The sequence below is a fragment of the Taudactylus pleione genome, unplaced genomic scaffold (assembly GCF_031769625.1).
Source record: "Taudactylus pleione unplaced genomic scaffold, aTauple2 ptg000997l, whole genome shotgun sequence".
Classification (NCBI taxonomy): domain Eukaryota; kingdom Metazoa; phylum Chordata; class Amphibia; order Anura; family Myobatrachidae; genus Taudactylus; species Taudactylus pleione.
The window spans coordinates 4,628-32,150 of NW_028285398.1; the positions used below are offsets into that span (position 1 = coordinate 4,628).

Genomic DNA, 27,523 nt, shown 5'->3' on the forward strand with positions numbered 1-27,523 from the left:
GGCACTACACCCACCGGCCCCCCCACCCGTACCCGGCACTACAAGTTCCCGGCATTACACCCCCGCCCGTACCCGGCACTACGCCCACCAGCACCCCCACCTGTACCCGGCACCCCCACCCGTACCTGGTACTACACACCCACCTGCACCCCCACCCGTATCTGGTACTACACCCACCAGCACCCCCACCTCTACCTAGCACTACACCCACCAGCTCCCCCACCCGTACCCTGCACAACAACCACCAGCACCCCCACCTCTACCTGGTACTACACCCACCGGCACCCCCACCTCTACCTGGTACTACACCCACCGGCACCCCCACCCGTACCCTGCACAACAACCACCGGCACCCCCACCTCTACCTGGTACTACACCCACCGGCACCCCCACCCGTACCCTGCACAACAACCACCGGCACCCCCACCTCTACCTGGTACTACACCCACCGGCACCCCCACCCGTACCCGTACCCTGCACAACAACCACCGGCACCCCCACCTCTACCTGGTACTACACCCACCGGCACCCCCACCCGTACCCTGCACAACAACCACCAGCACCCCCACCTCTACCTGGTACTACACCCACCGGCACCCCCACCCGTACCCTGCACAACAACCACCTGCACCCCCACCTCTACCTGGTACTACACCCACCGGCACCCCCACCCGTACCCTGCACAACCACCAGCACCCCCACCCGTACCCTGCACAACAACCACCGGCACCCCCACCTCTACCTGGTACTACACCCACCGGCACCCCCACCCGTACCCTGCACAACAACCACCAGCACCCCCACCTCTACCTGGTACTACACCCACCGGCACCCCCACCCGTACCCTGCACAACAACCACCTGCACCCCCACCTCTACCTGGTACTACACCCACCGGCACCCCCACCCGTACCCTGCACAACCACCAGCACCCCCACCCGTACCCTGCACAACAACCACCGGCACCCCCACCTCTACCTGGTACTACACCCACCGGCACCCCCACCCGTACCCTGCACAACAACCACCAGCACCCCCACCTCTACCTGGTACTACACCCACCGGCACAAAATGACCTGCAGGCTGTGTGTATAAGGTGTATATAACACATAAATGCATTCTGTACGTATATTGGGGTCCCATTCCCAAGATATCTCATTATAATATGCAATTATTCCAAAATACAGAATATTCCGATATCCAAAATACCCCTGGTCCCATGCATTTTGGATATGATAGACTCAACCTGTGCCCCACACATCATGTCCGTGGACCAAAAAAAAGTTGTTGTTTTTTTTTTTTATAATTTCACCTTGGTGTACTATAAGTACCAGCATGCCCTGTATGCCACTTGTGATTCATCATCTAACAGCATGCCCTGGAAGCCATGAGTATACTGGAGTTAGTAGTACCACAAGCACCAGCAAGCTCAACCATTTAAAAAATCACATTGTAAAGGGTCATTTGTCTCCTTATCCGTGCTGCATACTCAGTCTCTGTATAACATGGGGTCATGCTTTGGAAAGGAGGGGTCCACAGAGAGACAGCGTAGTCACATAATGCTGCTCCCCTGCTGGGTTACGTGGGGACGCTCTGTCATCTGTTCATACAAGAGTGAGGCCAGGTGACTGGAAATAATTAATCCCAGAAGGGGGCGAGGGGGGATGAACATACTGCCACGTTCCAATTACCGCAGGCCAGATCAGTACACAGATGTAGAACATTGCGGAACAGCTGTATAACCACCACCCCACCAGAATGGATTGCATCACGTCCATTCTGTGTGACCCTCGTAATACATCTCAGCCACACAGATGTCCTTCAAATCCATCACTGATAGGAAGTCAGAGGGGCCTAGGAAGAAAAGCTTCCCCCACTGTCATAAGCGTAGATCAAATACATACCAGTCTCACAGATATACTGGCGCATGTCAGATATACAATAAAGTAGGTACCAAACATCGGCTAAAGGTGCATACACACTAGACGATATTTTGAACGATATGCCCAGTTCTGACACATCGGAACGACCTATCATTCAATATCACCTAGTGTGTACGCTCTACATCGTCCGGTGCGCCCTCCCGTGGGGTCTTCAGCCGCATCGTCAGGTCGACCGTCTTCAGCCTACATACAGGCCGACCTGACGATGCGACCGACGACCCCACGCAGGGGCTGACATGTCAGGCACCAGATCCTCTGGCATGTACTAGCCGCCCAATATGTCGGGCCCATCGGAGGAGAGGTGTCGTGGGTCACATCGTTAGGTACACACATTAAGTGGGTACCCAGCATAAGGCTGGCCAGTGGCCATACACATATATACCTCGCACGTCCCGGCGCTGAGCTGGAAGCAATTACACTTTCCAACTTGGTCCCCTGCAGCCAATACTTGTCCCTCGGCCGGCTCATGTGTTGCTGGGGGCCAATGGAGTGCGATCCAGACGATCCCCTCCTATCCGGAAAAAAATGTCTACTATAGGATAACGCCCATTGGAGATGGAGTTATCTATCGGGGGGCAAGCTGTGGAGATGGAGTTATCTATCGGGGGGCAAGCTCTGGAGATGAAGTTGTCTATCGGGGGGCAAGCTCTGGAGATGGAGTTATCTATCGGGGGGCAAGCTCTGGAGATGGAGTAATCTATCGGGGGGCAAGCTCTGGAGATGGAGTAATCTATCGGGGGGCAAGCTCTGGAGATGGAGTTATCTATCGGAGCAAGCTCTGGAGCTTGGTAAATCCTGCAGCACAGCAGCTCCCAAACAAACCTATGGGGGCTGCAGTTGCAGTCAGAAATTGAGAGACCACAGTAGATATCAGAGCTATCTCCTGCAGTCCCTCGATGGTACATCTGGGGGAACCTTAATGTTTGTGTGTACCCCCCAAATCGGCTATTTTCAGGGGATACCCCATAAATATTAAATGATAAATGGGACCTATAATGCAGATGTTATGACAACACTCATGGGAATAGCCATATTGTACAAAGATGTTGTCTTGCTCAGAAGCCAGTGTGAGACTTTAGTATTGTGTTCAATGTGCGCAGGATGTCCACAAGAAACAGAAGGAACAGCTTTAATAGTAATTGTGCCCTCTAGCTGTTATAGCTAATAAAGCCTGTAAAATCTACACTCACACAGTTAAAAGACCCATACTGTGCTACAAGACATTGCCCAGTGATGTCACTGGCTCCTAGTGACTGGATAGGCTGCATTCTTAGTGATGTCACTGGCTCCTAGTGACTGGATAGGCTGCACTCTCAGTGATGTCACTGTCTCCTAGTGACTGGATAGGCTGCACTCTCAGTGATGTCACTGTCTCCTAGTGACTGGATAGGCTGCACTCTCAGTGATGTCACTGGCTCCTAGTGACTGGATAGGCTGCATTCTTAGTGATGTCACTGGCTCCTAGTGACTGGATAGGCTGCATTCTTAGTGATGTCACTGGCTCCTAGTGACTGGATAGGCTGCATTCTTAGTGATGTCACTGGTTCCTAGTGACTGGATAGGCTGCACTCTCAGTGATGTCACTGTCTCCTAGTGACTGGATAGGCTGCACTCTCAGTGATGTCACTGGTTCCTAGTGACTGGATAGGCTGCACTCTCAGTGATGTCACTAGTTTCTAGTGACTGAATAGACTGTACTCTCAGTGATGTCACTGGTTTCTAGTATTTCACCCGCCAATCTTGACAATGCCTCTGTCACATGCAGCCCTGTCCTCACTCATCTCCTGATATACTATGTGCTGCTGGGGTCCCTGCTCCTCCCATGATATACTTCTCAGTCTATGGCTCTTTTGCCCTTCTGTTCCACGGGAGGTTTCTGTCCTCCCAGAGCTCGCCTTAGGACACCTTGTCCTCCATTGCCCTCATCACATCCGGTCACATGCAGCTCTGTCCTCACTGACACATCACCCCTCTCCTGATATACTCTGTGCTGCTGTGAGCATTGGGATGATCTGAATGATTAGAGACAGCACTACATGGATAAGAAGGAGCAGAGAATAGAGGAGGCGGGTGCTGGTACACGGGGTGGGTTTCAGGAATCCATTTATTGTGTTTTAAAATATTATTTTTCTAAAAAAAAAATGTACATTTCCGTAGCGCTGAGCAGCTGGTCCTGTAATGAGACTTTTATTTACAGTTCAGTAAGAAAATATGAAATTTGCTTTAATATAAAGGTCCCGCCCTCATCACGGGAGGGGCTCCGCGTCTACTCGTTTATTGCGCCCGTGAAGCGTGGTCTGTGGTTGGGGAAGATGACGCAGTGATCTGCCCAGTACAGATTAAAGTCCCCAACAAATAAACCACGTTCAATCCCCTCACTGCGGCATGGATCACGTCAGCACCCACCAGTGTGGGGGCTGATCAATCACTGTCTGAGCCCACCGCAGCAGACCCCTTCCTCTTCCTCTTGCTGGGCTTTGGCTTGGTGTCCTCCTCCTCCTGTAAGTGAAAGTCAGGCCTGTATCACATCACACGGTAACCGCAGCGCACATGGTCCTGTCCTACCCCAGCAAGAATCCGACACGTGTGACCACGAGCGGTAACCCAGCGCCTTACCTACACTATTGTGTACCAATCCCTTCATCAAAGTCCCTCACACCTGTCACCCCCTCGCAGTCCCCACCAGGCACTCTCACACCGGGCACCCCCTCGCAGTCCCCACCAGGCGCTCTCACACCAGTCACCCCCTCGCAGTCCCCACCAGGCGCTCTCACACCGGTCATCCCCTCGCAGTCCCCACCAGGTGCTCTCACACCGGACACCCCCTCACAGTCCCCACCAGGCGCTCTCAGTCCTGACCCCCCCGCAGTCCCCACCAGGCGCTCTCACACCGGTCACCCCCTCGCAGTCCCCACCAGGCGCTCTCACACCTGTCACCCCCCTCGCAGTCCCCACCAGGCGCTCTCACACCGGTCACCCCCTCGCAGTCCCCACCAGGCGCTCTCACACCTGTCACCCCCCTCGCAGTCCCCAACAGGCGCTCTCACACGGTCACCCCCTCGCAGTCCCCACCAGGCGCTCTCACCCCCTCGCAGTCCCCACCAGGCGCTCTCACACCGGTCACCCCCACGCAGTCCCCACCAGGCGCTCTCAGTCCAGACCCCCCCGCAGTCCCCACCAGGCGCTCTCACACCGGTCACCCCCTCGCAGTCCCCACCAGGCGCTCTCACACCTGTCACCCCCCTTGCAGTCCCCACCAGGCGCTCTCACCCACTCGCAGTTCCCACCAGGCGCTCTCACACCAGTCACCCCCTCGCAGTCCCCACCAGGCGCTCTCACACCGGGCACCCCCTCGCAGTCCCCACCAGGCGCTTTCACACCGGGCACCCCCTCGCAGTCCCCACCAGGCGCTCTCACATCAGTCACCCCCTCGCAGTCCCCACCAGGCGCTCTCACACCGGTCATCCCCTCGCAGTCCCCACCAGGTGCTCTCACACCGGTCACCCCCACGCAGTCCCCACCAGGCGCTCTCTGTCCTGACCCCCCCCGCAGTCCCCACCAGGCGCTCTCACACCGGTCACCCCCTCGCAGTCCCCACCAGGTGCGCTCTCAGCCCTTTGCAGCCCCTCACAGTCCCCACCAGGCGCTCTCACACCGGTCACTCCCTCGCAGTCCCCATCAGGCGCTCTCACACCTGTCACCCCCTCGCAGTCCCCACCAGGTGCTCTCACACCGGTCACCCCCTCACAGTCCCCACCAGGCGCTCTCAGTCCTGACCCCCCCGCAGTCCCCACCAGGCGCTCTCACACCGGTCACCCCCTCGCAGTCCCCACCAGGCGCTCTCACACGGTCACCCCCTCGCAGTCCCCACCAGGCGCTCTCACCCCCTCGCAGTCCCCACCAGGCGCTCTCACACCGGTCACCCCCACGCTTTCCCCACCAGGCGCTCTCAGTCCAGACCCCCCGCAGTCCCCACCAGGCGCTCTCACACCTGTCACCCCCTCGCAGTCCCCACCAGGCGCTCTCACACCTGTCACCCCCCTCGCAGTCCCCACCAGGCGCTCTCACACGGTCACCCCCTCGCAGTCCCCACTAGGCGCTCTCACACCAGTCACCCCCTCGCAGTCCCCACCAGGCGCTCTCACACCAGTCACCCCCTCGCAGTCCCCACCAGGCGCTCTCACACCTGTCACCCCCTCGCAGTCCCCACCAGGTGCGCTCTCAGCCCTTTGCAGCCCCTCACAGTCCCCACCAGGCGCTCTCACACCGGTCACTCCCTCGCAGTCCCCATCAGGCGCTCTCACACCTGTCACCCCCTCGCAGTCCCCACCAGGCGCTCTCACACCAGTCACCCCCTCACAGTCCCCACCAGGTGCTCTCACACCGGTCACCCCCTCACAGTCCCCACCAGGCGCTCTCAGTCCTGACCCCCCCGCAGTCCCCACCAGGCGCTCTCACACCGGTCACCCCCTCGCAGTCCCCACCAGGCGCTCTCACACGGTCACCCCCTCGCAGTCCCCACCAGGCGCTCTCACCCCCTCGCAGTCCCCACCAGGCGCTCTCACAGCCCATTGCAGGCCCTCACAGTCCCCACCAGGCGCTCTCACACCAGTCACCCCCTCGCAGTCCCCACCAGGCGCTCTCACACGTCAGCCCTTTGCAGCCCCAGTCTGCCTGCGTCTCACCGATGCGCTGCTGGACGCCGAGTCTTCTTCTGTGTTGGCCGGCTGCGCCATATTTTTTCTACTTCTAGGACTCGTCATGGGACCTTTCCGCCGGCTCTTGGGTGGCTTTGTCGAGTCTTCATATTCCTCCGCCAGCGAGAACAGGTCGCTGAACCTAACAACACAGACACTATCTGGGACATGTTCCGTTGTGTAAAGATGGACTATTATCAACGACTATTCAGCTGCAGTGAATGATACATCACTGTCGGACAACAGGCGTCCCTGCTGGGCGTTACATTCTGTGAATAGCCCCAAACCCCCGGGGGTGACACTTACTTCATCTTGTGCGCCTCGTCGCAGCTGGCCTGGACATGCTGGAGAGCTTGTAAGATCGGCGTCTGGCTAAAAACTGATCAGAAAACACCATAATGGATCCAGTCTAGTAATAACGCTCCCCAGCAGCTGGGAAAGGGACCGGCCTATAATCTCTCTCCTCCCGCTATCGCCATGATGGATAACCGTCAGCTTTAATGCTCGTCACTAGCTGTAACACTGCAATGAGCAGCAGAGGGCAGGACGTCACCGGTAAGGTGAGACTCATGTGTCAGGTGCTAGTAGTATATAACACATAAGGGGAGATGCACTAAGCCTGGAGTGATAAAGCACCAACCAATTAGCTCCTGTCAGTTTACAGGCTGTAAATGAAAAATTACAGTTAGGAGCTGATTGGTTGGTACTTTCTCTCTCTCCCCTAGCCTAGTACATCTCCCCCATAATACTTATCTGTATGGATGTCACATAATTCATAGAGAGAACTCAGCTAGTTGTCATTAATCAGTTGATTTGGGTGGAGGGGGATGAGTTGGACCCAGAACTATTTGAAACAAATGTGGGTGCCGGGATTTAATAAGTATGCCACACAGTGCCCCAGCGAGCTGCAACTGAACAGGTCCTAATACGGGTGATATCTGCCAGGAGCCCCGGCAGATATAAAATAATAATGTCCTGCCCGGAAGATTTATACACAGGACTTTGGTGGTAAAATACCATCAGATCCGTTAGGCTTGCAGTAGAACTGTTTCATCACCAGGGGGAGCTGCAGCTCCACCACTAAGTACTGTGTGAGGCCCCTCTCAGAATGTGACTTCTAATACCTAAATCTAATTATTGAAGTTGCAGAACTAAAAGCCTAAACCAGGGTCGCACAGATTCCGAGAGGTTCCCCAACCATTCTGACCCCAGTTTTAGAGAACCCCAAAACAATCTTTATATCTCCGGGTATTGGACAATTCCCTAAGGTCTGGGACCCCTGGTGTCACCTGAAATAGGATGTAACCTGCCCCTTGTGAGTGCCTTATCGCCGCTGTGTTTCATCGTATCCTATTACAATGTTGAATGCCACCACTGAAGGATGCCATGTTTACTGTGTATTCAGCGACCTCTATAAACATCATACATACAGGATACAGGGAAACAATGGGGGGGTTTGCTGGTGCCCGGCCTTGGTGATACTAGGTTGGATGGGACGTGGCTGAGGGATTTGGGCACACAGATGTCTTGAAAAGAAGGTCTGGGAATAAGATTTAGGAACAGAATAGGTGGTGATGGGGGTGGTATCTGGCTCAGCAGCATATGGACAGGAGGGTGGGACCTGGCATCGGGGCTGTGGCTGGGTCAGGAAGAGAAGACCTGATACTAACAGTTCTGTTTGGTGTTGGACAGGTTCACCCTCAGGTTATCCAGATGTTCCAGAATCTGCTCCAGCGTCAGCTGCGCCAATTTACTGCTCGAACTCCGGAGACTGCAAAGAGAAGACAGCAGATTACACATCAATGTGCGCAACGCTCGCTGACCGGAAACGCCATACAGAACAGGTCCCATCGTCTCTCAGTGGTGAGGCCTCTAGCACCTCGGACGCGTCACACGTCTCTCTAACATTCATGTGTGTAATAGGTGTCTGTGTTATACGTAGGTACAGAAATGCTCTCTAATACATAGACACTGCTGATTACACGCACTATAAGAATCCCTCTTACATACGCCGCTGATCTATATACATAATACAGTGCTGTGGGTGTAGTGTGAGGGAAAGGGCGATTTAATTAGTGCGAGACCCTCAGCTGTCTCTTTCCAACAAGATCAGACACTCAGGAAAGACCAGAGTGACAATAGAAAGTGACATAGCGAACAGAAACCATACAAGATTAATATGGTTACAGCTGGTAATGATGGTTCTGCCATGGGGTGGGTGAAGATGGTGTCCTGGATACCAGGATGAGGGTCTGAGACATTAGATGAAGGTGACATGGATAAAAAGTCCTGGTTCTTGGGGCAGGAGAGACTGTAAGTTGTAGTCTAGTTTGACCCACATAGCGGCTGAGATTGAGGGTGGTGTTCTAGACCCTCAGGTCAGCTGAGATGGGGGGTGGTGTTCTAGACCCTCAGGTCAGCTGAGATGGGGAGTAGTAGTCTACACCCTCAGGTCAGCTGAGATGGGGAGTAGTAGTCTACACCCTCAGGTCATGTTAGATGGGGACTGGTAGTTTAGACAGGTCATGTTAGATGGGGAGTGGTGGTCTAGGCCTTCAGGTCGGGAGAGATGGGGAGTGGTGGTCTAGGCCTTCAGGTCGGGAGAGATGGGGAGTGGTGGTCTAGGCCTTCAGGTCGGGAGAGATGGGGAGTGGTGGTCTAGGCCTTCAGGTCGGGAGAGATGGGGAGTGGTGGTCTAGGCCTTCAGGTCGGGAGAGATGGGGAGTGGTGGTCTAGGCCTTCAGGTCGGGAGAGATGGGGAGTGGTGGTCTAGGCCTTCAGGTCGGGAGAGATGGGGAGTGGTGGTCTAGGCCTTCAGGTCGGGAGAGATGGGGAGTGGTGGTCTAGGCCTTCAGGTCGGGAGAGATGGGGAGTGGTGGTCTAGGCCTTCAGGTCGGGAGAGATGGGGAGTGGTGGTCTAGGCCTTCAGGTCGGGAGAGATGGGGAGTGGTGGTCTAGGCCTTCAGGTCGGGAGAGATGGGGAGTGGTGGTCTAGGCCTTCAGGTCGGGAGAGATGGGGAGTGGTGGTCTAGGCCTTCAGGTCGGGAGAGATGGGGAGTGGTGGTCTAGGCCTTCAGGTCGGGAGAGATGGGGAGTGGTGGTCTAGGCCTTCAGGTCGGGAGAGATGGGGAGTGGTGGTCTAGGCCTTCAGGTCGGGAGAGATGGGGAGTGGTGGTCTAGGCCTTCAGGTCGGGAGAGATGGGGAGTGGTGGTCTAGGCCTTCAGGTCGGGAGAGATGGGGAGTGGTGGTCTAGGCCTTCAGGTCGGGAGAGATGGGGAGTGGTGGTCTAGGCCTTCAGGTCGGGAGAGATGGGGAGTGGTGGTCTAGGCCTTCAGGTCGGGAGAGATGGGGAGTGGTGGTCTAGGCCTTCAGGTCGGGAGAGATGGGGAGTGGTGGTCTAGGCCTTCAGGTCGGGAGAGATGGGGAGTGGTGGTCTAGGCCTTAAGGTCGGGAGAGATGGGGAGTGGTGGTCTAGGCCTTCAGGTCGGGAGAGATGGGGAGTGGTGGTCTAGGCCCTCAGTTCGGGTGAGAGGGGAAGTGGTGGTCTAGGCCCTCAGTTCGGGTGAGAGGGGAAGTGGTGGTCTAGGCCCTCAGTTCGGGTGAGATGGGGAGTGGTGGTCTAGGCCTTCAGGTCGGGTGAGATGGGGAGTGGTGGTCTAGGCCCTCAGTTTGGCTGAAATGGGGAGTGGTGGTATAGGCCTTCAGGTCGGGTGAGATGGGGAGTGGTGGTCTAGGCCCTCAGTTCGGGTGAGAGGGGAAGTGGTGGTCTAGGCCCTCAGTTCGGGTGAGATGGGGAGTGGTGGTCTAGGCCTTCAGGTCGGGTGAGATGGGGAGTGGTGGTCTAGGCCTTCAGGGCAGGTGTGATGGGATGTGGTAGTCTTCTAGCTAAAAATGTTATCTAACAGCTGGGTCAGACTGGGCAAGGAAAGAAGCGGTTATGTCTAAAACATGGCCTCTTACCTTTGCCGTTTCCGGGGAAGACTGTTGTTCTTGATGAGCAAAGACTTGATATGCTCCGCCAGATTATCGTCATGCTTCAAGCACCAGTGCCGCAGAATACTAGTGGTGAACTGATCATCGGGGTGACATGGTCGGCTGAGGACCATCTTCACCATCTCCTCAGTAGGTCTGGGGATGAGAACAAGAATCATAGGGAACCGAAACAGGAGGAAGTGCAGAATAACGCAATAATAAAAGTAACTCCACCCAGAGCTAAATAATCTGACAGCCCCACGCACATCAGGCACATATAATGTCCGGAGAGACCACGCTATCTGCGGGCGTGATAAGAGATCTCGCTGTACAGGATAATGCAGAATGTGACAGACAGAAATCCGCATACGTTCAGTATCTTGCGCAGTGTTGTTGCGGTAAGTGCCCCTTCTGTGTATATACAGATATATCCCGATGGCTCAGTGTGCTCAAAACCCAGACGGACACGGACTGTATTATGTAATTACTGCTTATACAGGGACCATGGACTAACACATCCTACATACTGCCTTCCATGTAGCGCCATCAGACACCCTGCTCTTCCCATTCTGCCCCCATGTCCATACATTGCCCAACCTCCATCTACTCGGTGTAACACCTGACTACTGGCACATGTCATATGGGGAAGGAAAGTATTCAGTGACCATGTCAGGGTGCTCTTATCTTCCAAGCCGCTGCCTCTCCTCTGCACAATAGGAGAATTCATTACACAGCGGGTGTCTGAGCGGGAGGCGAATGTACAAAGAGCCCTCGTACAGATAAGAGTCCAGGATAATTACAGATTAGCTCAGCTCTAATTGTCATGCGTTGCCCCCTCCACACGAAACACATCACTCATCCATCCCTTCCACTCGCAGGCACCATACAGAACGCATAGGAGCACCGAGACAATGGCTGGTCTTCTATGCAAGGACAATCCTCCAGCTGCTAGACAGGGGGTTCTTCATCCTGCCCCAGACACACAGTCCTCTCCCATCCTGCCCCAGACACACAGTCCTCTCCCATCCTGCCCCAGACACACAGTCCTCTACCATCCTGCCCCAGACACACACAGTCCTCTCTCTCATCCTGCACCAGACACACACAGTCCTCTCCCATCCTGCCCCAGACACACAGTCCTCTCTCTCATCCTGCCCCACACAGTCCTCTCTCTCCCATCCTGCCCCAGACACACAGTCCTCTCTCTCCCATCCTGCCCCAGACACACAGTCCTCTCTCCCATCTGCCCCAGACACACAGTCTTCTCTCATCCTGCCCCAGACACACAGTCCTCTACCATCCTGCCCCAGACACACACAGTCCTCTCCCATCCTGCACCAGACACACACAGTCCTCTCTCTCATCCTGCCTCACACAGTCCTCTCTCCCCCATCCTGCCCCAGACACACAGTCCTCTCTCATCCTGCCCCAGACACAGTCCTCTCTCTCTCATCCTGCCCCAGACACAGTCCTCTCTCTCCCATCCTGCCCCAGACACACAGTCCTCTCTCATCTTGCCCCAGACACACACAGTCCTCTCTCTCATCCTGCCCCACACAGTCCTCTCTCTCCCATCCTGCCCCAGACACACAGTCCTCTCTCATCCTGCCCCAGACACAGTCCTCTCTCTCCCATCCTGCCCCAGACACACAGTCCTCTCTCATCCTGCCCCAGACACAGTCCTCTCTCTCCCATCCTGCCCCAGACACACAGTCCTCTCTCTCCCATCCTGCCCCAGACACACAGTCCTCTCTCCCATCTGCCCCAGACACACACAGTCCTCTCCCATCCTGCCCCAGACACACAGTCCTCTCTCTCTCTCATCCTGCCCCAGACACACAGTCCTCTCTCTCATCCTGCCCCAGACATACAGTCCTCTCTCATCCTGCCCCAGATACACAGTCCTCTCTCCCATCCTGCCCTAGACACACAGTCCTCTCTCCCATCCTGCCCCAGACACACAGTCCTCTCTCTCATCCTGCCCCAGACACACAGTCCTCTCTCCCATCCTGCCCCAGACACACAGTCCTCTCTCCCATCCTGCCCCAGACACACACAGTCCTCTCTCTCATCCTGCCCCAGACACACAGTCCTCTCTCCCATCCTGCCCTAGACACACAGTCCTCTCTCCCATCCTGCCCTAGACACACAGTCCTCTCTCTCATCCTGCCCCAGACACACAGTCCTCTCTCCCATCCTGCCCCAGACACACAGTCCTCTCTCTCATCCTGCCCCAGACACACAGTCCTCTCTCTCATCCTGCCCCAGACACACAGTCCTCTCTCTCATTCTGCCCCAGACACACACCCTCCTCACTCACATCCTGCCCCTGACACACAGTCCTCTCTCCCATCTGCCCCAGACACACAGTCTTCTCTCATCCTGCCCCAGACACACAGTCTTCTCTCATCCTGCCCCAGACACACAGTCCTCTACCATCCTGCCCCAGACACACACAGTCCTCTCCCATCCTGCACCAGACACACACAGTCCTCTCTCTCATCCTGCCTCACACAGTCCTCTCTCCCCCATCCTGCCCCAGACACACAGTCCTCTCTCATCCTGCCCCAGACACAGTCCTCTCTCTCTCATCCTGCCCCAGACACAGTCCTCTCTCTCCCATCCTGCCCCAGACACACAGTCCTCTCTCATCCTGCCCCAGACACACACAGTCCTCTCTCTCATCCTGCCCCACACAGTCCTCTCTCTCCCATCCTGCCCCAGACACACAGTCCTCTCTCATCCTGCCCCAGACACAGTCCTCTCTCTCCCATCCTGCCCCAGACACACAGTCCTCTCTCATCCTGCCCCAGACACAGTCCTCTCTCTCCCATCCTGCCCCAGACACACAGTCCTCTCTCTCCCATCCTGCCCCAGACACACAGTCCTCTCTCCCATCTGCCCCAGACACACACAGTCCTCTCCCATCCTGCCCCAGACACACAGTCCTCTCTCTCTCTCATCCTGCCCCAGACACACAGTCCTCTCTCATCCTGCCCCAGATACACAGTCCTCTCTCCCATCCTACCCTAGACACACAGTCCTCTCTCCCATCCTGCCCCAGACACACAGTCCTCTCTCTCATCCTGCCCCAGACACAGTCCTCTCTCCCATCCTGCCCCAGACACACAGTCCTCTCTCCCATCCTGCCCCAGACACACACAGTCCTCTCTCTCATCCTGCCCCAGACACACAGTCCTCTCTCCCATCCTGCCCTAGACACACAGTCCTCTCTCTCATCCTGCCCCAGACACACAGTCCTCTCTCCCATCCTGCCCCAGACACAGTCCTCTCTCTCATCCTGCCCCAGACACACAGTCCTCTCTCTCATCCTGCCCCAGACACACAGTCCTCTCTCTCATTCTGCCCCAGACACACACCCTCCTCACTCACATCCTGCCCCTGACACACAGTCCTCTCTCTCATCCTGCCCCTGACACACACCCTCCTCACTCACATCCTGCCCCAGACACACAGTCCTTTCTCTCATCCTGCCCCCGACACAATCCTTTCTCCCATCCTGCCCCAGACATACACAGTCCGGTCTCTCATCCTGCCCCAGACACACACAGTCCTCTATCATCCTGCCCCAGACACACACAGTCCTCTCCCATATTGCCCTAGACACACAAGTCCTCTTTCTTATCCTACAGAAGAAACAGTCCTCTCTCCTTCCTCCTGCCCCGGGAATACAGGGTACATATCAACTTCATTCCAGACGCGTTTGTTGTGTTACTCACTTCTCTCGCCTGAGCTGTAGGAGGAGACAGGATAAAGCCTCAGGGTGTTCTGTAATGACAAGAGATGCAGCCGGTCTCAACACATTGCAAAGGGAATAAAATAATATAACATGTGCATATATGAACCCACCTTTGTATTTCAGGTGCTGGAGGATGGGGATAATAGTCTCCAAGGGAACATTGTGAGCGAGGAATAGCTGCCACGTGCAGTACTGCTCAAATGTCTCCCACTCTAAACTCTGAACTGAAAAAGAAGATGGGTGCACTTTATACAAGATCACCTCACCCTGCCGATACAGGGAGACCGGCTCCCAACTCACATCACCCAACCTTGCCGATACAGGGAGACCGGCTCCCAACTCACATCACCCAACCTTGCCGATACAGGGAGACCGGCTCCCAACTCACATCACCTAACCCTGCCGATACAGGGAGACCGGCTCCCAACTCACATCACCCAACCCTGCCCATACAGGGAGACCGGCTCCCAACTCACATCACCCAACCTTGCCGATACAGGGAGACCGGCTCCCAACTCACATCACCCAACCCTGCCGATACAGAGAGACCGGCTCCCAACTCACATCACCCAACCCTGCCGATACAGGGAGACCGGCTCCCAACTCACATCACCCAACCTTGCCCATAAAGGGAGACCGGCTCCCAACTCACATCACCCAACCCTGCCCATACAGGGAGACCGGCTCCCAACTCACATCACCCAACCTTGCCGATACAGGGAGACCGGCTCCCAACTCACATCACCCAACCTTGCCGATACAGGGAGACCGGCTCCCAACTCACATCACCCAACCTTGCCGATACAGGGAGACCGGCTCCCAACTCACATCACCTAACCCTGCCGATACAGGGAGACCGGCTCCCAACTCACATCACCCAACCCTGCCCATACAGGGAGACCGGCTCCCAACTCACATCACCCAACCCTGCCGATACAGAGAGATCGGCTCCCAACTCACATCACCCAACCCTGCCGATACAGAGAGACCGGCTCCCAACTCACATCACCCAACCCTGCCGATACAGGGAGACCGGCTCCCAACTCACATCACCCAACCTTGCCCATAAAGGGAGACCGGCTCCCAACTCACATCACCCAACCCTGCCCATACAGGGAGACCGGCTCCCAACTCACATCACCCAACTCTGCCGATACAGGGAGACCGGCTCCCAACTCACATCACCCAACCTTGCCGATGCAGGGAGACCGGCTCCCAACTCACATCACCCAACCTTGCCGATACAGGGAGACCGGCTCCCAACTCACATCACCCAACCCTGCCCATACAGGGAGACCGGCTCCCAACTCACATCACCCAACCCTGCCCATACAGGGAGACCGGCTCCCAACTCACATCACCCAACCCTGCCCATACAGGGAGACCGGCTCCCAACTCACATCACCCAACCCTGCCCATACAGGGAGACCGGCTCCCAACTCACATCACCCAACCTTGCCGATACAGGGAGACCGGCTCCCAACTCACATCACCCAACCTTGCCGATACAGGGAGACCGGCTCCCAACTCACATCACCCAACCTTGCCGATACAGGGAGACCGGCTCCCAACTCACATCACCCAACCTTGCCGATACAGGGAGACCGGCTCCCAACTCACATCACCCAACCTTGCCGATACAGGGAGACCGGCTCCCAACTCACATCACCCAACCCTACCCATACAGGGAGACCGGCTCCCAACTCACATCACCCAACCCTGCCCATACAGGGAGACCGGCTCCCAACTCACATCACCCAACCTTGCCGATACAGGGAGACCGGCTCCCAACTCACATCACCCAACCCTGCCGATACAGGGAGACCGACTCCCAACTCACATCACCCAACCCTGCCGATACAGGGAGACAGACTCCCAACTCACATCACCCAACCATGCCGATACAGGGAAACCGGCTCCCAGCTCACATCACCCAACCTTGCCGATACAGGGAGACCGGCTCCCAACTCACATCACCCAACCTTGCCGATACAGGAAGACCGGCTCCCAACTCACATCACCCAACCTTGCCGATACAGGGAGACCGGCTCCCAACTCACATCACCCAACCTTGCCGATACAGGGAGACCGGCTCCCAACTGACATCACCCAACCTTGCCGATACAGGGAGACCGGCTCCCAACTCACATCACCCAACCCTGCCCATACAGTGTGACCGGCTCCCAACTCACATCACCCAACCCTGCCGATACAGTGTGACTGGACCATAACTCCTGTCACCTAACTGTGCCGATACAGTGTGACCAGCTCCCAACTCACACCATCCAACCCTGTCGATACAGTGTGACCGACTACCATCTCATATTACCTAACCCTGATGATACAGTCATCAACCCATACATAACCATCAACCAAATCTGCCTATACAGCCACTGGCCCATAAGTCACATCACCCGGCTCTGCAGATACAGTCTGACCAGACCAAAACTCACACCACACAAAACAGTCTAACTCAGCCATACATACCACCACCCAAGTCTCTCAAGTCATTACTCCTCCAGAAAAAACTGACACATATTTATGAAATCAACATCAATCTACTCACTTAAAATGTTCAACACGGAATCTTTCCGGAACATCACCAGGTTTCCCATCATTACATGACACACCAACTCCTGCAGCTGAACAAGAGGAAGGATGTTACTACTTGAAGCAGAGTCCAGGGGAAGCCTGCCCACAACCTTGGGGAGAAGAGTCCAGGGGAAGCCTGCCCTCAACCTTGGGGAGAAGAGTCCAGGGGAAGCCTGCCCTCAACCTTGGGGAGAAAAGTCCAGGGAAAGACTGCCCACAACCTTGGGCAGAAGAGTCCAGGGGAAGCCTGCCCTCAACCTTGGGGAGAAGAGTCCAGGGGAAGCCTGCCCTCAACCTTGGGGAGAAGAGTCCAGGGGAAGCCTGCCCTCAACCTTGGGGAGAAGAGTCCAGGGGAAGCCTGCCCACAACCTTGGGGAGAAGAGTCCAGGGGAAGCCTGCCCACAACCTTGGGGAGAAGAGTCCAGGGGAAGCCTGCCCACAACCTTGGGGAGAAGAGTCCAGGGGAAGACTGCCCACAACCTTGGGGAGAAGAGTCCAGGGGAAGACTGCCCACAACCTTGGGGAGAAGAGTCCAGGGGAAGACTGCCCACAACCTTGGGGAGAAGAGTCCAGGGGAAGCCTGCCCACAACCTTGGGGAGAAGAGTCCAGGGGAAGACTGCCCACAACCTTGGGGAGAAGAGTCCAGGGGAAGCCTGCCCACAACCTCGGGAGAAGAGTCCAGGGGAAGAATGCCCACAACCTGGGGAAAATAATACAGGGAAAGACTGCCCAAAACCTTGGGGAGAAGAGTCCAAGTGAAGAGTGCCCACAACCTTGGGGAGAAGAGTCCAGGGGAAGCCTGCCCTCAACTTTGGGGAGAAGAGTCCAGGGGAAGCCTGCCCACAACCTTGGGGAGAATAACACAGGGGAAGACTGCCTACAGCCTCGGGGAGAAGAGTCCAGGGGAAGACTGCCCACAACCTTGGGGAGAATAACACAGGGGAAGACTGCCTACAGCCTCAGGTAGAAGAACCCTGGGGACAAAGTAAACCATCGACCACAGCAGTGCTAACCGACACTGCAAGAACCATGGGGGAGAAACTGCCACACACAACAAAGGGCAGAGACAGCAGTCAGGTTGCTACCAGAGATTACCCAGAGAATACAGATATACATTACTACAGTGTAGAACTACAGAGAGGATACATATACAGAATAAGCAGAGAGATGCAATGAGCAGGCCTTACCTGGGCAGAGTCAATAACAGCTACTATCATGTTGAGTAGTTCTCCGCTCCGAAGCGTTTCGTCTGGGAACTGGTGTAGAAGAGAGAGACAGTCAGATCCGCAGAATGTACTACCTGCTAGCTGGAGCACAACACACGCATGGACTAGTAGTATATAACACTGCGTCCGCCACAGGAACACCTTACACTGGTGACAGGCGCGTATCTTAGTGCGTGCGATTTCTGCTGCTCTCACCTCACTGTATATAGACGGCGTCAGGTAACACAGCAGCCGCACGTCATCTTCCTGACATGCTTTCATATCCATCATCAGACACGTATGCAGGTCCCCGAGCTGCGTGGCCTGAGCGAAGGATTCGTATAAATTCATCTTCCCAGCCGCTGCCTTGCTGGAGTGGGGTGTCCAGTATGTGGGGAGAGAGAGAACGGGCAGAGAGTGAATGCAAGGGGGGAGCATAGAGCCGGTAATGCAGAGGGGGGAGGGGGACACATTAAGGTGCATATGGTAGGGAAGTGAAGGGGGGAGAGTGTGCAAGTCTGTGGGCCTCATACAGAGATAGACGCAGTTACGATAATTACGCAGGTGAGCGACTATCGGGAGACTGTGCAAGTGTTGCAATGCGCGTACGTGAAGGTCCCTCTACGCTCCCGCACGCAGCCCTCCTGGGATCGCAGAGAGATTGACAAGAAGGCAGCGTTAGTGGGAGGAAATTAAACGTACGGGGGAGGTGACGGGAGAGTAGTCGGATAAACTCATTTCTTTTTAGAGGCGGATACCCGCAGGCGTCTGCAAACACGTACGCAGAAATAATACCACCATCGTGTCTGCCCAGCCGGCCGTGCTGCATGACTCAGGACTACTAACATCGGTGAACCTGCGTGTACACAGCTGCGTTCCTGGTTGCGGGGGCCACGGTGGGCATCTCCATGCTGCGGCCGCCCTCCACGGCTTCGCTAACTAGCTGCTGTGTCCATCTGTGAACCAGGCTCTGAGTGTGTGAGTAGGGGACCATGAAATAAACTGAGATAGAACCTGTTATTACAGACACTGGTCCCACTATAAACACTTCGGTGGAGCCCATCAGCACAACCATCCCCAGGTTCAGGGAGCACAAACTGCGTACAAACCAGGGGTCACCACAAGCAACGTCCTGAGGGACAGGAAACTCACGGCAGCTTAGACAATCTTACTTCTCTATTTACATGGAGGAGGGAAGGAGAGCTCTGGATATTAATTATCTCTAATAAACAGACCGGACGGAGAGAGCAGGGACTGGATGTTATTAAGTAGGATCAGTGTATTAATGAGAAGATTAGCTATCTCAGGCACACACTGCAGGGGGCCAACATCCGCACCCATCCCAGCACCCCAACGCCTGGGCTGCAGGTAGGGTGTCAGGTGTTATCAGGATATTGCTCATCCCAGACATCCTCTCCTCTCCCACAGCCCAAACAGGAGAATGAGGACTAATTACGTCAGGTAAGATGACTGTGTAAGTGACCTGGCCGTAACGATAACTTGCTGAATATCTCTGACGGAGAACACAGAGAACATCTCACATACATCCCATCACTGATGTATAGGAATAGAACATGTGGGAATTAGGATTATTAGTGAGAGGCAGAAAGCCCGTCCAGGTTGAGCTCCTCACCTGGCCTTCAGGTAGTACAGCAGGTGGTAGCCGATCTTGGGCTGTTTCTGGTAGAGCTCGGAGAGAAGGTCCAGGAGCAGAGAAAAACCAGTGCTGTCCTCCTGCATCTGGATTAGGTTTCTGGAAGGAGATAATGTGAGGCGTGAGGATTTACGGTATGGGGGAAGGGGGGTGAAGACGTGGAACCTCCTGTTCAGAGCCGGCAGACAATAAGCGGTCAGTTTCTGGTGGTTGTGGAGTGTTTTGGGGCTTTTACTACACAGAGGTGATTTAGGTGACTTACCGAAATATCAGATAGAGGGGCTTCCCCACCGACTCCTCCAAAGACCTGTAAATGATAGCATTAATGTTACTACTAAGTCACAGCATTCCAGTATCACCCAGATGGAATCGGTATGATATCCGCCGGTTCAAATACCGACGCCAGAAGCCAGATCGTCCAGGACCCCGACAGGGGAGGTAAGTACCCAACCCTCACCCTCTCCCCACCCCAACCATAACCCTTCCTTGGTGGTGCCTAACTCTAACATCCCCAGGGGGTGCCTTACACCACCCTTCCCACACCGTAAACCTAAAGCTCACCCCCCCTCCCCGGGGGTGCATGACCCTAATCTCTCCCCAGGGATGCCTAAACCTAACCCCCCCATCCCCAGGCTAAGTATCATACTTACCAGTCCTCTTACCTCCGGGATGGTGGGGGTCAGGATGCCGATCCACTCCTGGATATCGTCATTGGCATTATGCTGGGCTTTGGGATTTCGGCGTCGGTTTATCGATGCCCTGGATCCCGTCCGCCGGCATATTAAACTAAACGTATACCAGATAACCTTCTACCTCCCCAGACAGACAATGCCCTACTGCACCCTCACCCATCCAGCGTGCCCTGCACTAAACCCATTTAGCTGACGTCACAATCACCCTCAACATGTTTTCATTAAACTCCACTACAACCACAGATTAGTTTTTCCCTGGTCGTTGACCATCTTGTCTGGACGATTTAACTACGCCCCCCCCCCCCCGTCTTCTTTCCGTACGATGCCCCCTATGTAGGCTGACCGTGTGGTACCAGGTAGGCATGAATGCAAATGAACACGCAGAACCTACTCCTCTGTGATCTCCTCTGGAAGGACCTCTCCCCGGAAATGTGCTTTAAATAACTCCTGGAGACAGGAGGCCAGTACGGATAGCTGTTCTGAGTCAAAGTCTTCCTGCAGAGAGGGGAAACGAGAGGACGGGGTCAGGAGACGGTGCTAGATAGCGGTGACAACATACCTCATGACGGATCCACGTGTAGCTCACCTCCAAAATCTGCTCCACGATGTCCTGCATCAGCTCACACTGGGACTCCATGTCACTGAAACACACAGGCATACAGACACCATTGGCGTGCAGGTAGTTACATCCTTTCACTGCCCTGTTTTACATGGAACATGGAGCTATATATTCTCTATAAGACTCACAGACAGGTCACAGATCCCTTATTAAAGTTGTAAATATGAACATGGGGGCAGATCCCAGATTATGGAGAATCACGCATTTACTGGCATTTTAGGGGAGGTGCGGGGGCAAGGGGGTGTCATACACCTCTTGCAGTTCCGCCCGATGCTGAATCACCCCCTCGGTTTCATTTAGAGCTGATATGTGAGGCAGGGGGCAATTTCATTCCCACCATCTACAGAATGTATGTGGGGTCGCGTCTGCAAGTGGGCTGTGTTCCCCATATTAGTGTTACCAACCTTTCCTTCTGCAGAGCGACGACCTTGTCCCTCACGGGCTCCTCCAGCTGCTCCAAGTATGGGGTGATGTCCACGGGCTCCTCAATGATGGGATCCTTTATGGGGTGGAAGCGGTACTCCCTCTTTTTTCCTGGGGGAGGGGGGGGGGGATTAGGAGATAATGTGGACAGAGAGAAGGCGCAGGAGAGGAGGACAGAGCCTAAATACGGAGCCCCCCACTTAGGGACTTTATATACAGGTACAAAGTAGGGAAGATCAGGAAATAAAATATAAGAGACAGGTCAGTACCGTTGTCTGAGCCTTTGTTATTTATCTCCTCGTCATCGTCACTAAATGCAGCCTCCGAAGTGTCGTAGCAGCTCTCCTCCTTGTCTGTCAGGCTGTTCTCTATCTCCATGGATGCCGGCTCCTCCGTCTTTACTGTCAACGGCAATTAAAGCAGTTTAGTCATCTGCGCACCACAATACGGACGCAACCGCATACAATGGCGTAAACCTGGTTTGAGCTGGGTCACCCTGTGCCAGCATACACATGGCGTCCAGAGCACATCTGTGCTGCAACTAGGGATGTGCAGGCTCGGATAGGTTCGAGTTTGCACGTGGAGTTCGGATTTTTCCCTCCAAAAAAACGGAACTCAGAACGAGGCAAAACGTCATCTTACATGGACGAACATCATCATTCCTGTTCTTTTGTCCAGGAATGATGATGTTCGTCCATGTAAGATGACGTTTTGCCTCGTTCTGAGTTCCGTTTTTTTGGAGGGAAAAATCCGAACTCCACGTGCAAACTCGAACCTATCCGAGCCTGCACATCCCTAGCTGCAACTAATAGACCAATCAGATTAGAAGATGGGCTGCTGTGTGATACAGATTAGAAGATGGGCTGCTGTGTGTTACAGATTAGTAGATGGGCTGCTGTGTGATACAGAATAGAAGATGGGTTGCTGTGTGATACAGAATAGAAGATGGGTTGCTGTGTGATACAGATTAGAAGACGGGCTGCTGTGTGATACAGATTAGTAGATGGGTTGCTGTGCGATACAGATTACAAGATGGGTTGCTGTGCGATACAGATTACAAGATGGGTTGCTGTGCGATACAGATTACAAGATGGGTTGCTGTGCGATACAGATTACAAGATGGGTTGCTGTGTGATACAGATTAGTAGGATGGGCTGCTGTGTGATACAGATTAGTAGATGGGTTGCTGTTTGATACAGATTAGTAGATGGGTTGCTGTGTGACACAGATTAGTAGATGGGTTGCTGTGTGACACAGATTAGTAGATGGGTTGCTGTGTGACACAGATTAGTAGATGGGTTGCTGTGTGACACAGATTAGTAGATGGGTTGCTGTGTGATACAGATTAGTAGATGGGTTGCTGTGTGATACAGATTAGTAGATGGGTTGCTGTGTGATACAGATTAGTAGATGGGCTGCTGTGTGATACAGATTACAAAATGGGTTGCTGTGTGATACAGATTAGTAGATGGGTTGCTGTGTGATACAGATTAGTAGATGGGTTGCTGTGTGATACAGATTAGAAGATTGATAGTAGGTGAGCAACCAGGAAGAAGCAGCAGCAGACGAGCAATGAGGCAACAGCAGCAAGAGAGCAATGAGGCAACAGCAGCATGAGAGCAATGAGGCAATAGCAGCAAGCGAGCAATGAGGCAACAGCAGCAAGAGCGCAATGAGGCAACAGCAGCAAGAGCGCAATGAGGCAACAGCAGCAAGCGAGCAATGAGGCAATAGCAGCAAGCGAGCAATGAGGCAACAGCAGCAAGCAATGAGGCAACAGCAGCAAGCAATGAGGCAACAGCAACAAGCGAGCAATGAGGCAACAGCAGCAAACGAGCAACGAGAAAGGAGGGCCAGCAAGCAAACAACCAGTGAGGAGCAAAAGCCGTTGAACAACCAGAAAGGAGCAGCAGCAGTCGAGAAACAGGTGAGCAACCAGGTAGGCACAGTAGCAGGCGAGCAATTAGGCAACAGGTGAGCAACCAGGTAGGAATAACAACAGGGGAGCAACCAGGGACCAGCAGCTGCCAAGCAACTAGAGAGCAGCAGCAGGCCAACAGGCAGGGAGCAACAGCAAGCCTGCAAGCAACAGCAGACGAGCAATGAGACACCAGATGGGCAACCAAAGAGGAGCAGCAGCAGTGAGCAATTAAGCAGCATGCGAGCAGCCAGAGAGGAGCAGCTGCAGCAGGCGAGCAGCCAGAGAGGAGCAGCTGCAGCAGGCGAGCAGCCAGAGAGGAGCAGCTGCAGCAGGCGAGCAGCCAGAGAGGAGCAGCTGCAGGCGAGCTGCAAGAGAGGAGCAGCAGCAGGCGAGCAGCAGCAAGCGAGCTGCCAGAGAGGAGCAGCAGCAGCAAGCGAGCTGCCAGAGAGGAGCAGCAGCAGCAGCAAGCGAGCTGCCAGAGAGGAGCAGCAGCAGCAGCAAGCGAGCTGCCAGAGAGGAGCAGCAGCAGCAAGCGAGCTGCCAGAGAGGTGCAGCAGCAAGCAAGCGGCCTGAGAGGAGCAGCAGCAAGCAAGCGGCCTGAGAGGAGCAGCAGCATGCAAGCGGCCTGAGAGGAGCAGCAGCAGGCGAGCAACAGGGAACAGTCAGGCACAGAAACAAGCAGCAGGTGCGCAAAGAGAGAGAAAAAATAAAAAATGAGTAGCGACAATACGCGATGATGGAAAAAACTGCAAAATAAGGAGAGATAGTGAGACTAGCACAGCACATACTCACGGGCAGCCCTTACTTTCTGAGGCAGGAGATGGGAGGTTACAGAACTCAGGAAACTTTTCTCTAAGCATCGATCGCAGTTCTTTGTCCAATTTGGGGTTATGGAACAATGGAGCCAAGTGTCTAAATGGAATAGAAGAAACAGTTGCAAGAGTCAATTTCCGCAATACCATAGTACATATCACAAGTGCGCGCTTACTTAAAGGCCAATCCAAAGTAAAGCGAGCGCACAGCTGCTAGCGAAGCACATCCTGCATTTCTGACTGCACACGCTACGGAGCCAAGTGTACCCTAGCGCATGCACTGCGCTAGAACAGGAAGTGGTCCGTTGAAATAAATACACTTGTTTTACAGAATAGGCTGGTGCACGTGCGACCTGATGAGGACTATGGCTACCCAACCAGGTGTACAGATAGTGAGAGGATTCCCACTAAGACGCATGCAGCTATGTATACACATGCAATACTGGAGCAATTGCAGCCAACTTGCGTTTGACTCCCCATTAGGCCACTAAACCACAGTGATGACTACATAACAACGTCTCTGTGACCTGGTGTATAGCACTGATCACGGGTACCAGGCAGCCCTTACAGAGCGCTGTTTTCAGGTGTTTGCTAGAACTGGTGGTGAAGGGGAACATGTTGTTGAGCGAAGCATCGGACTTAAACCTTGCAGACATAACAGGCTGTGGTTCACAGAACCCTGCATCCACGTGCGCTAAACCCCATCGTAATTCCCCTTTGTACTTACGCCAAAACCCTCTTCTCCATTATGTGTGTGAGTGAACTAAACACCCCTTGTCTGACGTTCCCCTCTAGAGGAGGGTAAAAATTGGGTATTATCTATAAAAAGAAACAAAACATCAATCATAAATCAAGCACTAAATAAGTAGAAGTAGGAGCCCTATAAGAATCTTATCACAATCGGAACGACTTTAGAGCTCCCCCGTTACTGTTCCGCGGAGCACACATGTGCGAATTTGCCCGTGACCCTCGCTCTGTGTGGCCGATCTGGGAGCGGTAAATCCCGGTCACCGTGAAATGGACCGTCACGTGACATGGTGCACGGAAACACAGTGGGGCGGCAGCGATACGTGTAACACGCCACATAGGGGACAGCATGAGCGCTAGGTTTTGGCTTGGCCTGTGCCTGTCCTCAGTGATTTACGAGCTGCTACACAGGAGTGTAGGGATTCACAACAAGCCAATAACGCAAATCTGAGATCATTGGGGCAGAGAGAAATCTGGACTGGATATAAAATAATTACTCTGTGTGTGGGGGGGGGGGGGGCACTGAAAGCGTGGGTGGGGGTTGGGAGGTCCCAATGGGATCAGATCCTTAAACCAAATTCCAAAATTGGAAACATTCTTTGCATTTCTCGGTGTATCTAGAGACGGCAGGGGGTGGGGAGGGGTTGGAGAGGAGGGGGTCACCTCCTGTAGTATTATATCCATTCTAACCAATGTAGGGGGGACCAGGAGTAGTAGCCTAGTCAGTACGGAGGCCTGGCCTGTTATTTATATAGATCGGGCAATGCTGTTACAGCCCAACATGTTCTTATTTTGGCGTTTTCTGTTTTTTTACATTAAGAGTAAACACATCCGATTAAAACTATGAGGGTCCCCCTCCTGCACTCCGCACCGACACCCAGGGGAGGAGCTGCTTATACAAATAGCATGTCCGGTCCGCGCCTTTGTTGCGCGTTAGACGCTTCCTTGGTGTCCATGCTGAATGCAGGAGCCACTCAAGTGCCTGCAGGCCCGGCTACCTCTAATCGCGGGGATCCTGACCACGCTGTACAGGCCGTGGCGCATTGTGAGCGCCTGTATATGATCGCAGGAACACAAACACGCCGCCTGCGCAATGTAAGTTATGTTACTAATGGGCCTTTCTGAGGAGTCAGCAGCCAATGATCGGAGAAATGGGCAGAGGTCAGGGCTCCTATCATTAGGGTAATGTAGGTATCTCAGGTGGGACTGTCGGAGATCCAGACATTTGGAAAGCGACTTCCTCCTCATCGCTGACTGCTTACAGTACAACATCTGAACGGCAGTAATTGCCTCCAATGTTCAACATCTGCTGCCATCCGGCAAGACGGAGCTCGGGACCGTAGAGGTGACGAGATGATCTCCTCTCCCATCTGTGCGTTTCATGTGACCCTATTAGGTGCATCTTTCGGGGTCTTCCCGGAGGGCAATGTGCAGATAGTATCATTAACCAGCTATGTATAATTCAAAGCCTTTTCCCTGCCTGCCTCTGTCCTAATGATCTCCTGACCTCCGTTCTCAGCACAGAACATGGGGGCGGGCGCGGAGGAGACACCTTATATGTACACATACCCGGCACATGAAGTCCAGCAGGGTGGCGGTGATTGCCGGGTGCGGCTTCATAGAGTGATGCATTACCAGAATGGCCGGTTCTGCGGAAAGGAAAAACCGGTGACGTTAGGACGTGAATATTGGGGGCACCCATGCATGCAAATTGCAGCTGCAGTAAGACCATTCTGAGCCACGTTAGAAGTGCCACTAGCAGAGAACGCGGCAGAAGCACCACCGCACTCTCTTACAGACATCAGTGATGGGATCACATGGAGAATGCACTGAAATATTCATCAATAGCAACCAAGGCATCCTAGCGGTGGGAGGCAGAGAGGAGGGGGGATTATGTAGGGAGGGGGTTACAAAGTCAGGCAGTATGGAGATAAGACATGGGGGGAGGGGGGTTAGCAAAAAAGGATCATAGTGATGGTGGGAGGAATAGATAGGGGGGCATGAGATGAGAAGGGGAATCGGAGGCAGAGGGGGGACAATGTGTATGTGAATACAGAGAAGGGGGTCCCAATGACAAAGGCCATAATGCGAATGGGGGTGAAAGTCTCGGAATCAGATTAGCGAGACGGAGCATAATAATTACATAAAGTGAATAAAATACAGAGGGATGATAGAAAGGGCATAAAGGGAGTACATATATGCATATACAGTACATCCGGAAAGTATTCACAGCGCTTCACTTTTTCTACATTTTGTTATGTTACAGCCTTATTCCAAAATGGAATCAATCCATTTTTGTCCTCAAAATCCTACACACAGTACCCCATGATGACCACGTGTAAAAACTAATTTTTTGCGATTTTTGCAAATTTAATTTAAAAAAAAAACTGTGGAAAAAGTGAAGCGTTGTGAATACTTTCCGGATGCACAGTATAGGGTGTGTAACACAGGGCGAAGGATTTCAGATAAGAAGGGAGGTGCCGGA

General features: G+C 54.1%; 1 protein-coding gene across 1 annotated transcript in view; it reads right to left on the reverse strand.

The window, feature by feature from the left end:
* Window positions 1–4,016: 4,016 nt before the first annotated feature.
* INTS3 (integrator complex subunit 3) overlaps window positions 4,017–27,523 on the reverse strand; it is a 73,408-nt gene continuing 49,901 nt past the window's right edge. The window contains exons 12-30 of the mRNA XM_088460994.1: window positions 26,608–26,687; window positions 25,019–25,110; window positions 24,285–24,391; window positions 21,828–21,959; window positions 21,540–21,669; window positions 21,103–21,157; window positions 20,908–21,011; window positions 20,087–20,131; window positions 19,804–19,923; window positions 18,387–18,540; window positions 18,153–18,221; window positions 16,939–17,014; window positions 14,483–14,596; window positions 14,353–14,401; window positions 10,601–10,768; window positions 8,310–8,410; window positions 6,946–7,018; window positions 6,628–6,781; window positions 4,017–4,441 (exon numbers count right to left, since the gene is read on the reverse strand). Of these exons, the coding sequence (XP_088317120.1) occupies window positions 4,364–4,441; window positions 6,628–6,781; window positions 6,946–7,018; window positions 8,310–8,410; window positions 10,601–10,768; window positions 14,353–14,401; window positions 14,483–14,596; window positions 16,939–17,014; window positions 18,153–18,221; window positions 18,387–18,540; window positions 19,804–19,923; window positions 20,087–20,131; window positions 20,908–21,011; window positions 21,103–21,157; window positions 21,540–21,669; window positions 21,828–21,959; window positions 24,285–24,391; window positions 25,019–25,110; window positions 26,608–26,687 (1,901 nt within the window). The 3' untranslated portion in view covers window positions 4,017–4,363. The remainder of the gene's footprint in view (window positions 4,442–6,627; window positions 6,782–6,945; window positions 7,019–8,309; window positions 8,411–10,600; window positions 10,769–14,352; window positions 14,402–14,482; window positions 14,597–16,938; window positions 17,015–18,152; window positions 18,222–18,386; window positions 18,541–19,803; window positions 19,924–20,086; window positions 20,132–20,907; window positions 21,012–21,102; window positions 21,158–21,539; window positions 21,670–21,827; window positions 21,960–24,284; window positions 24,392–25,018; window positions 25,111–26,607; window positions 26,688–27,523) is intronic.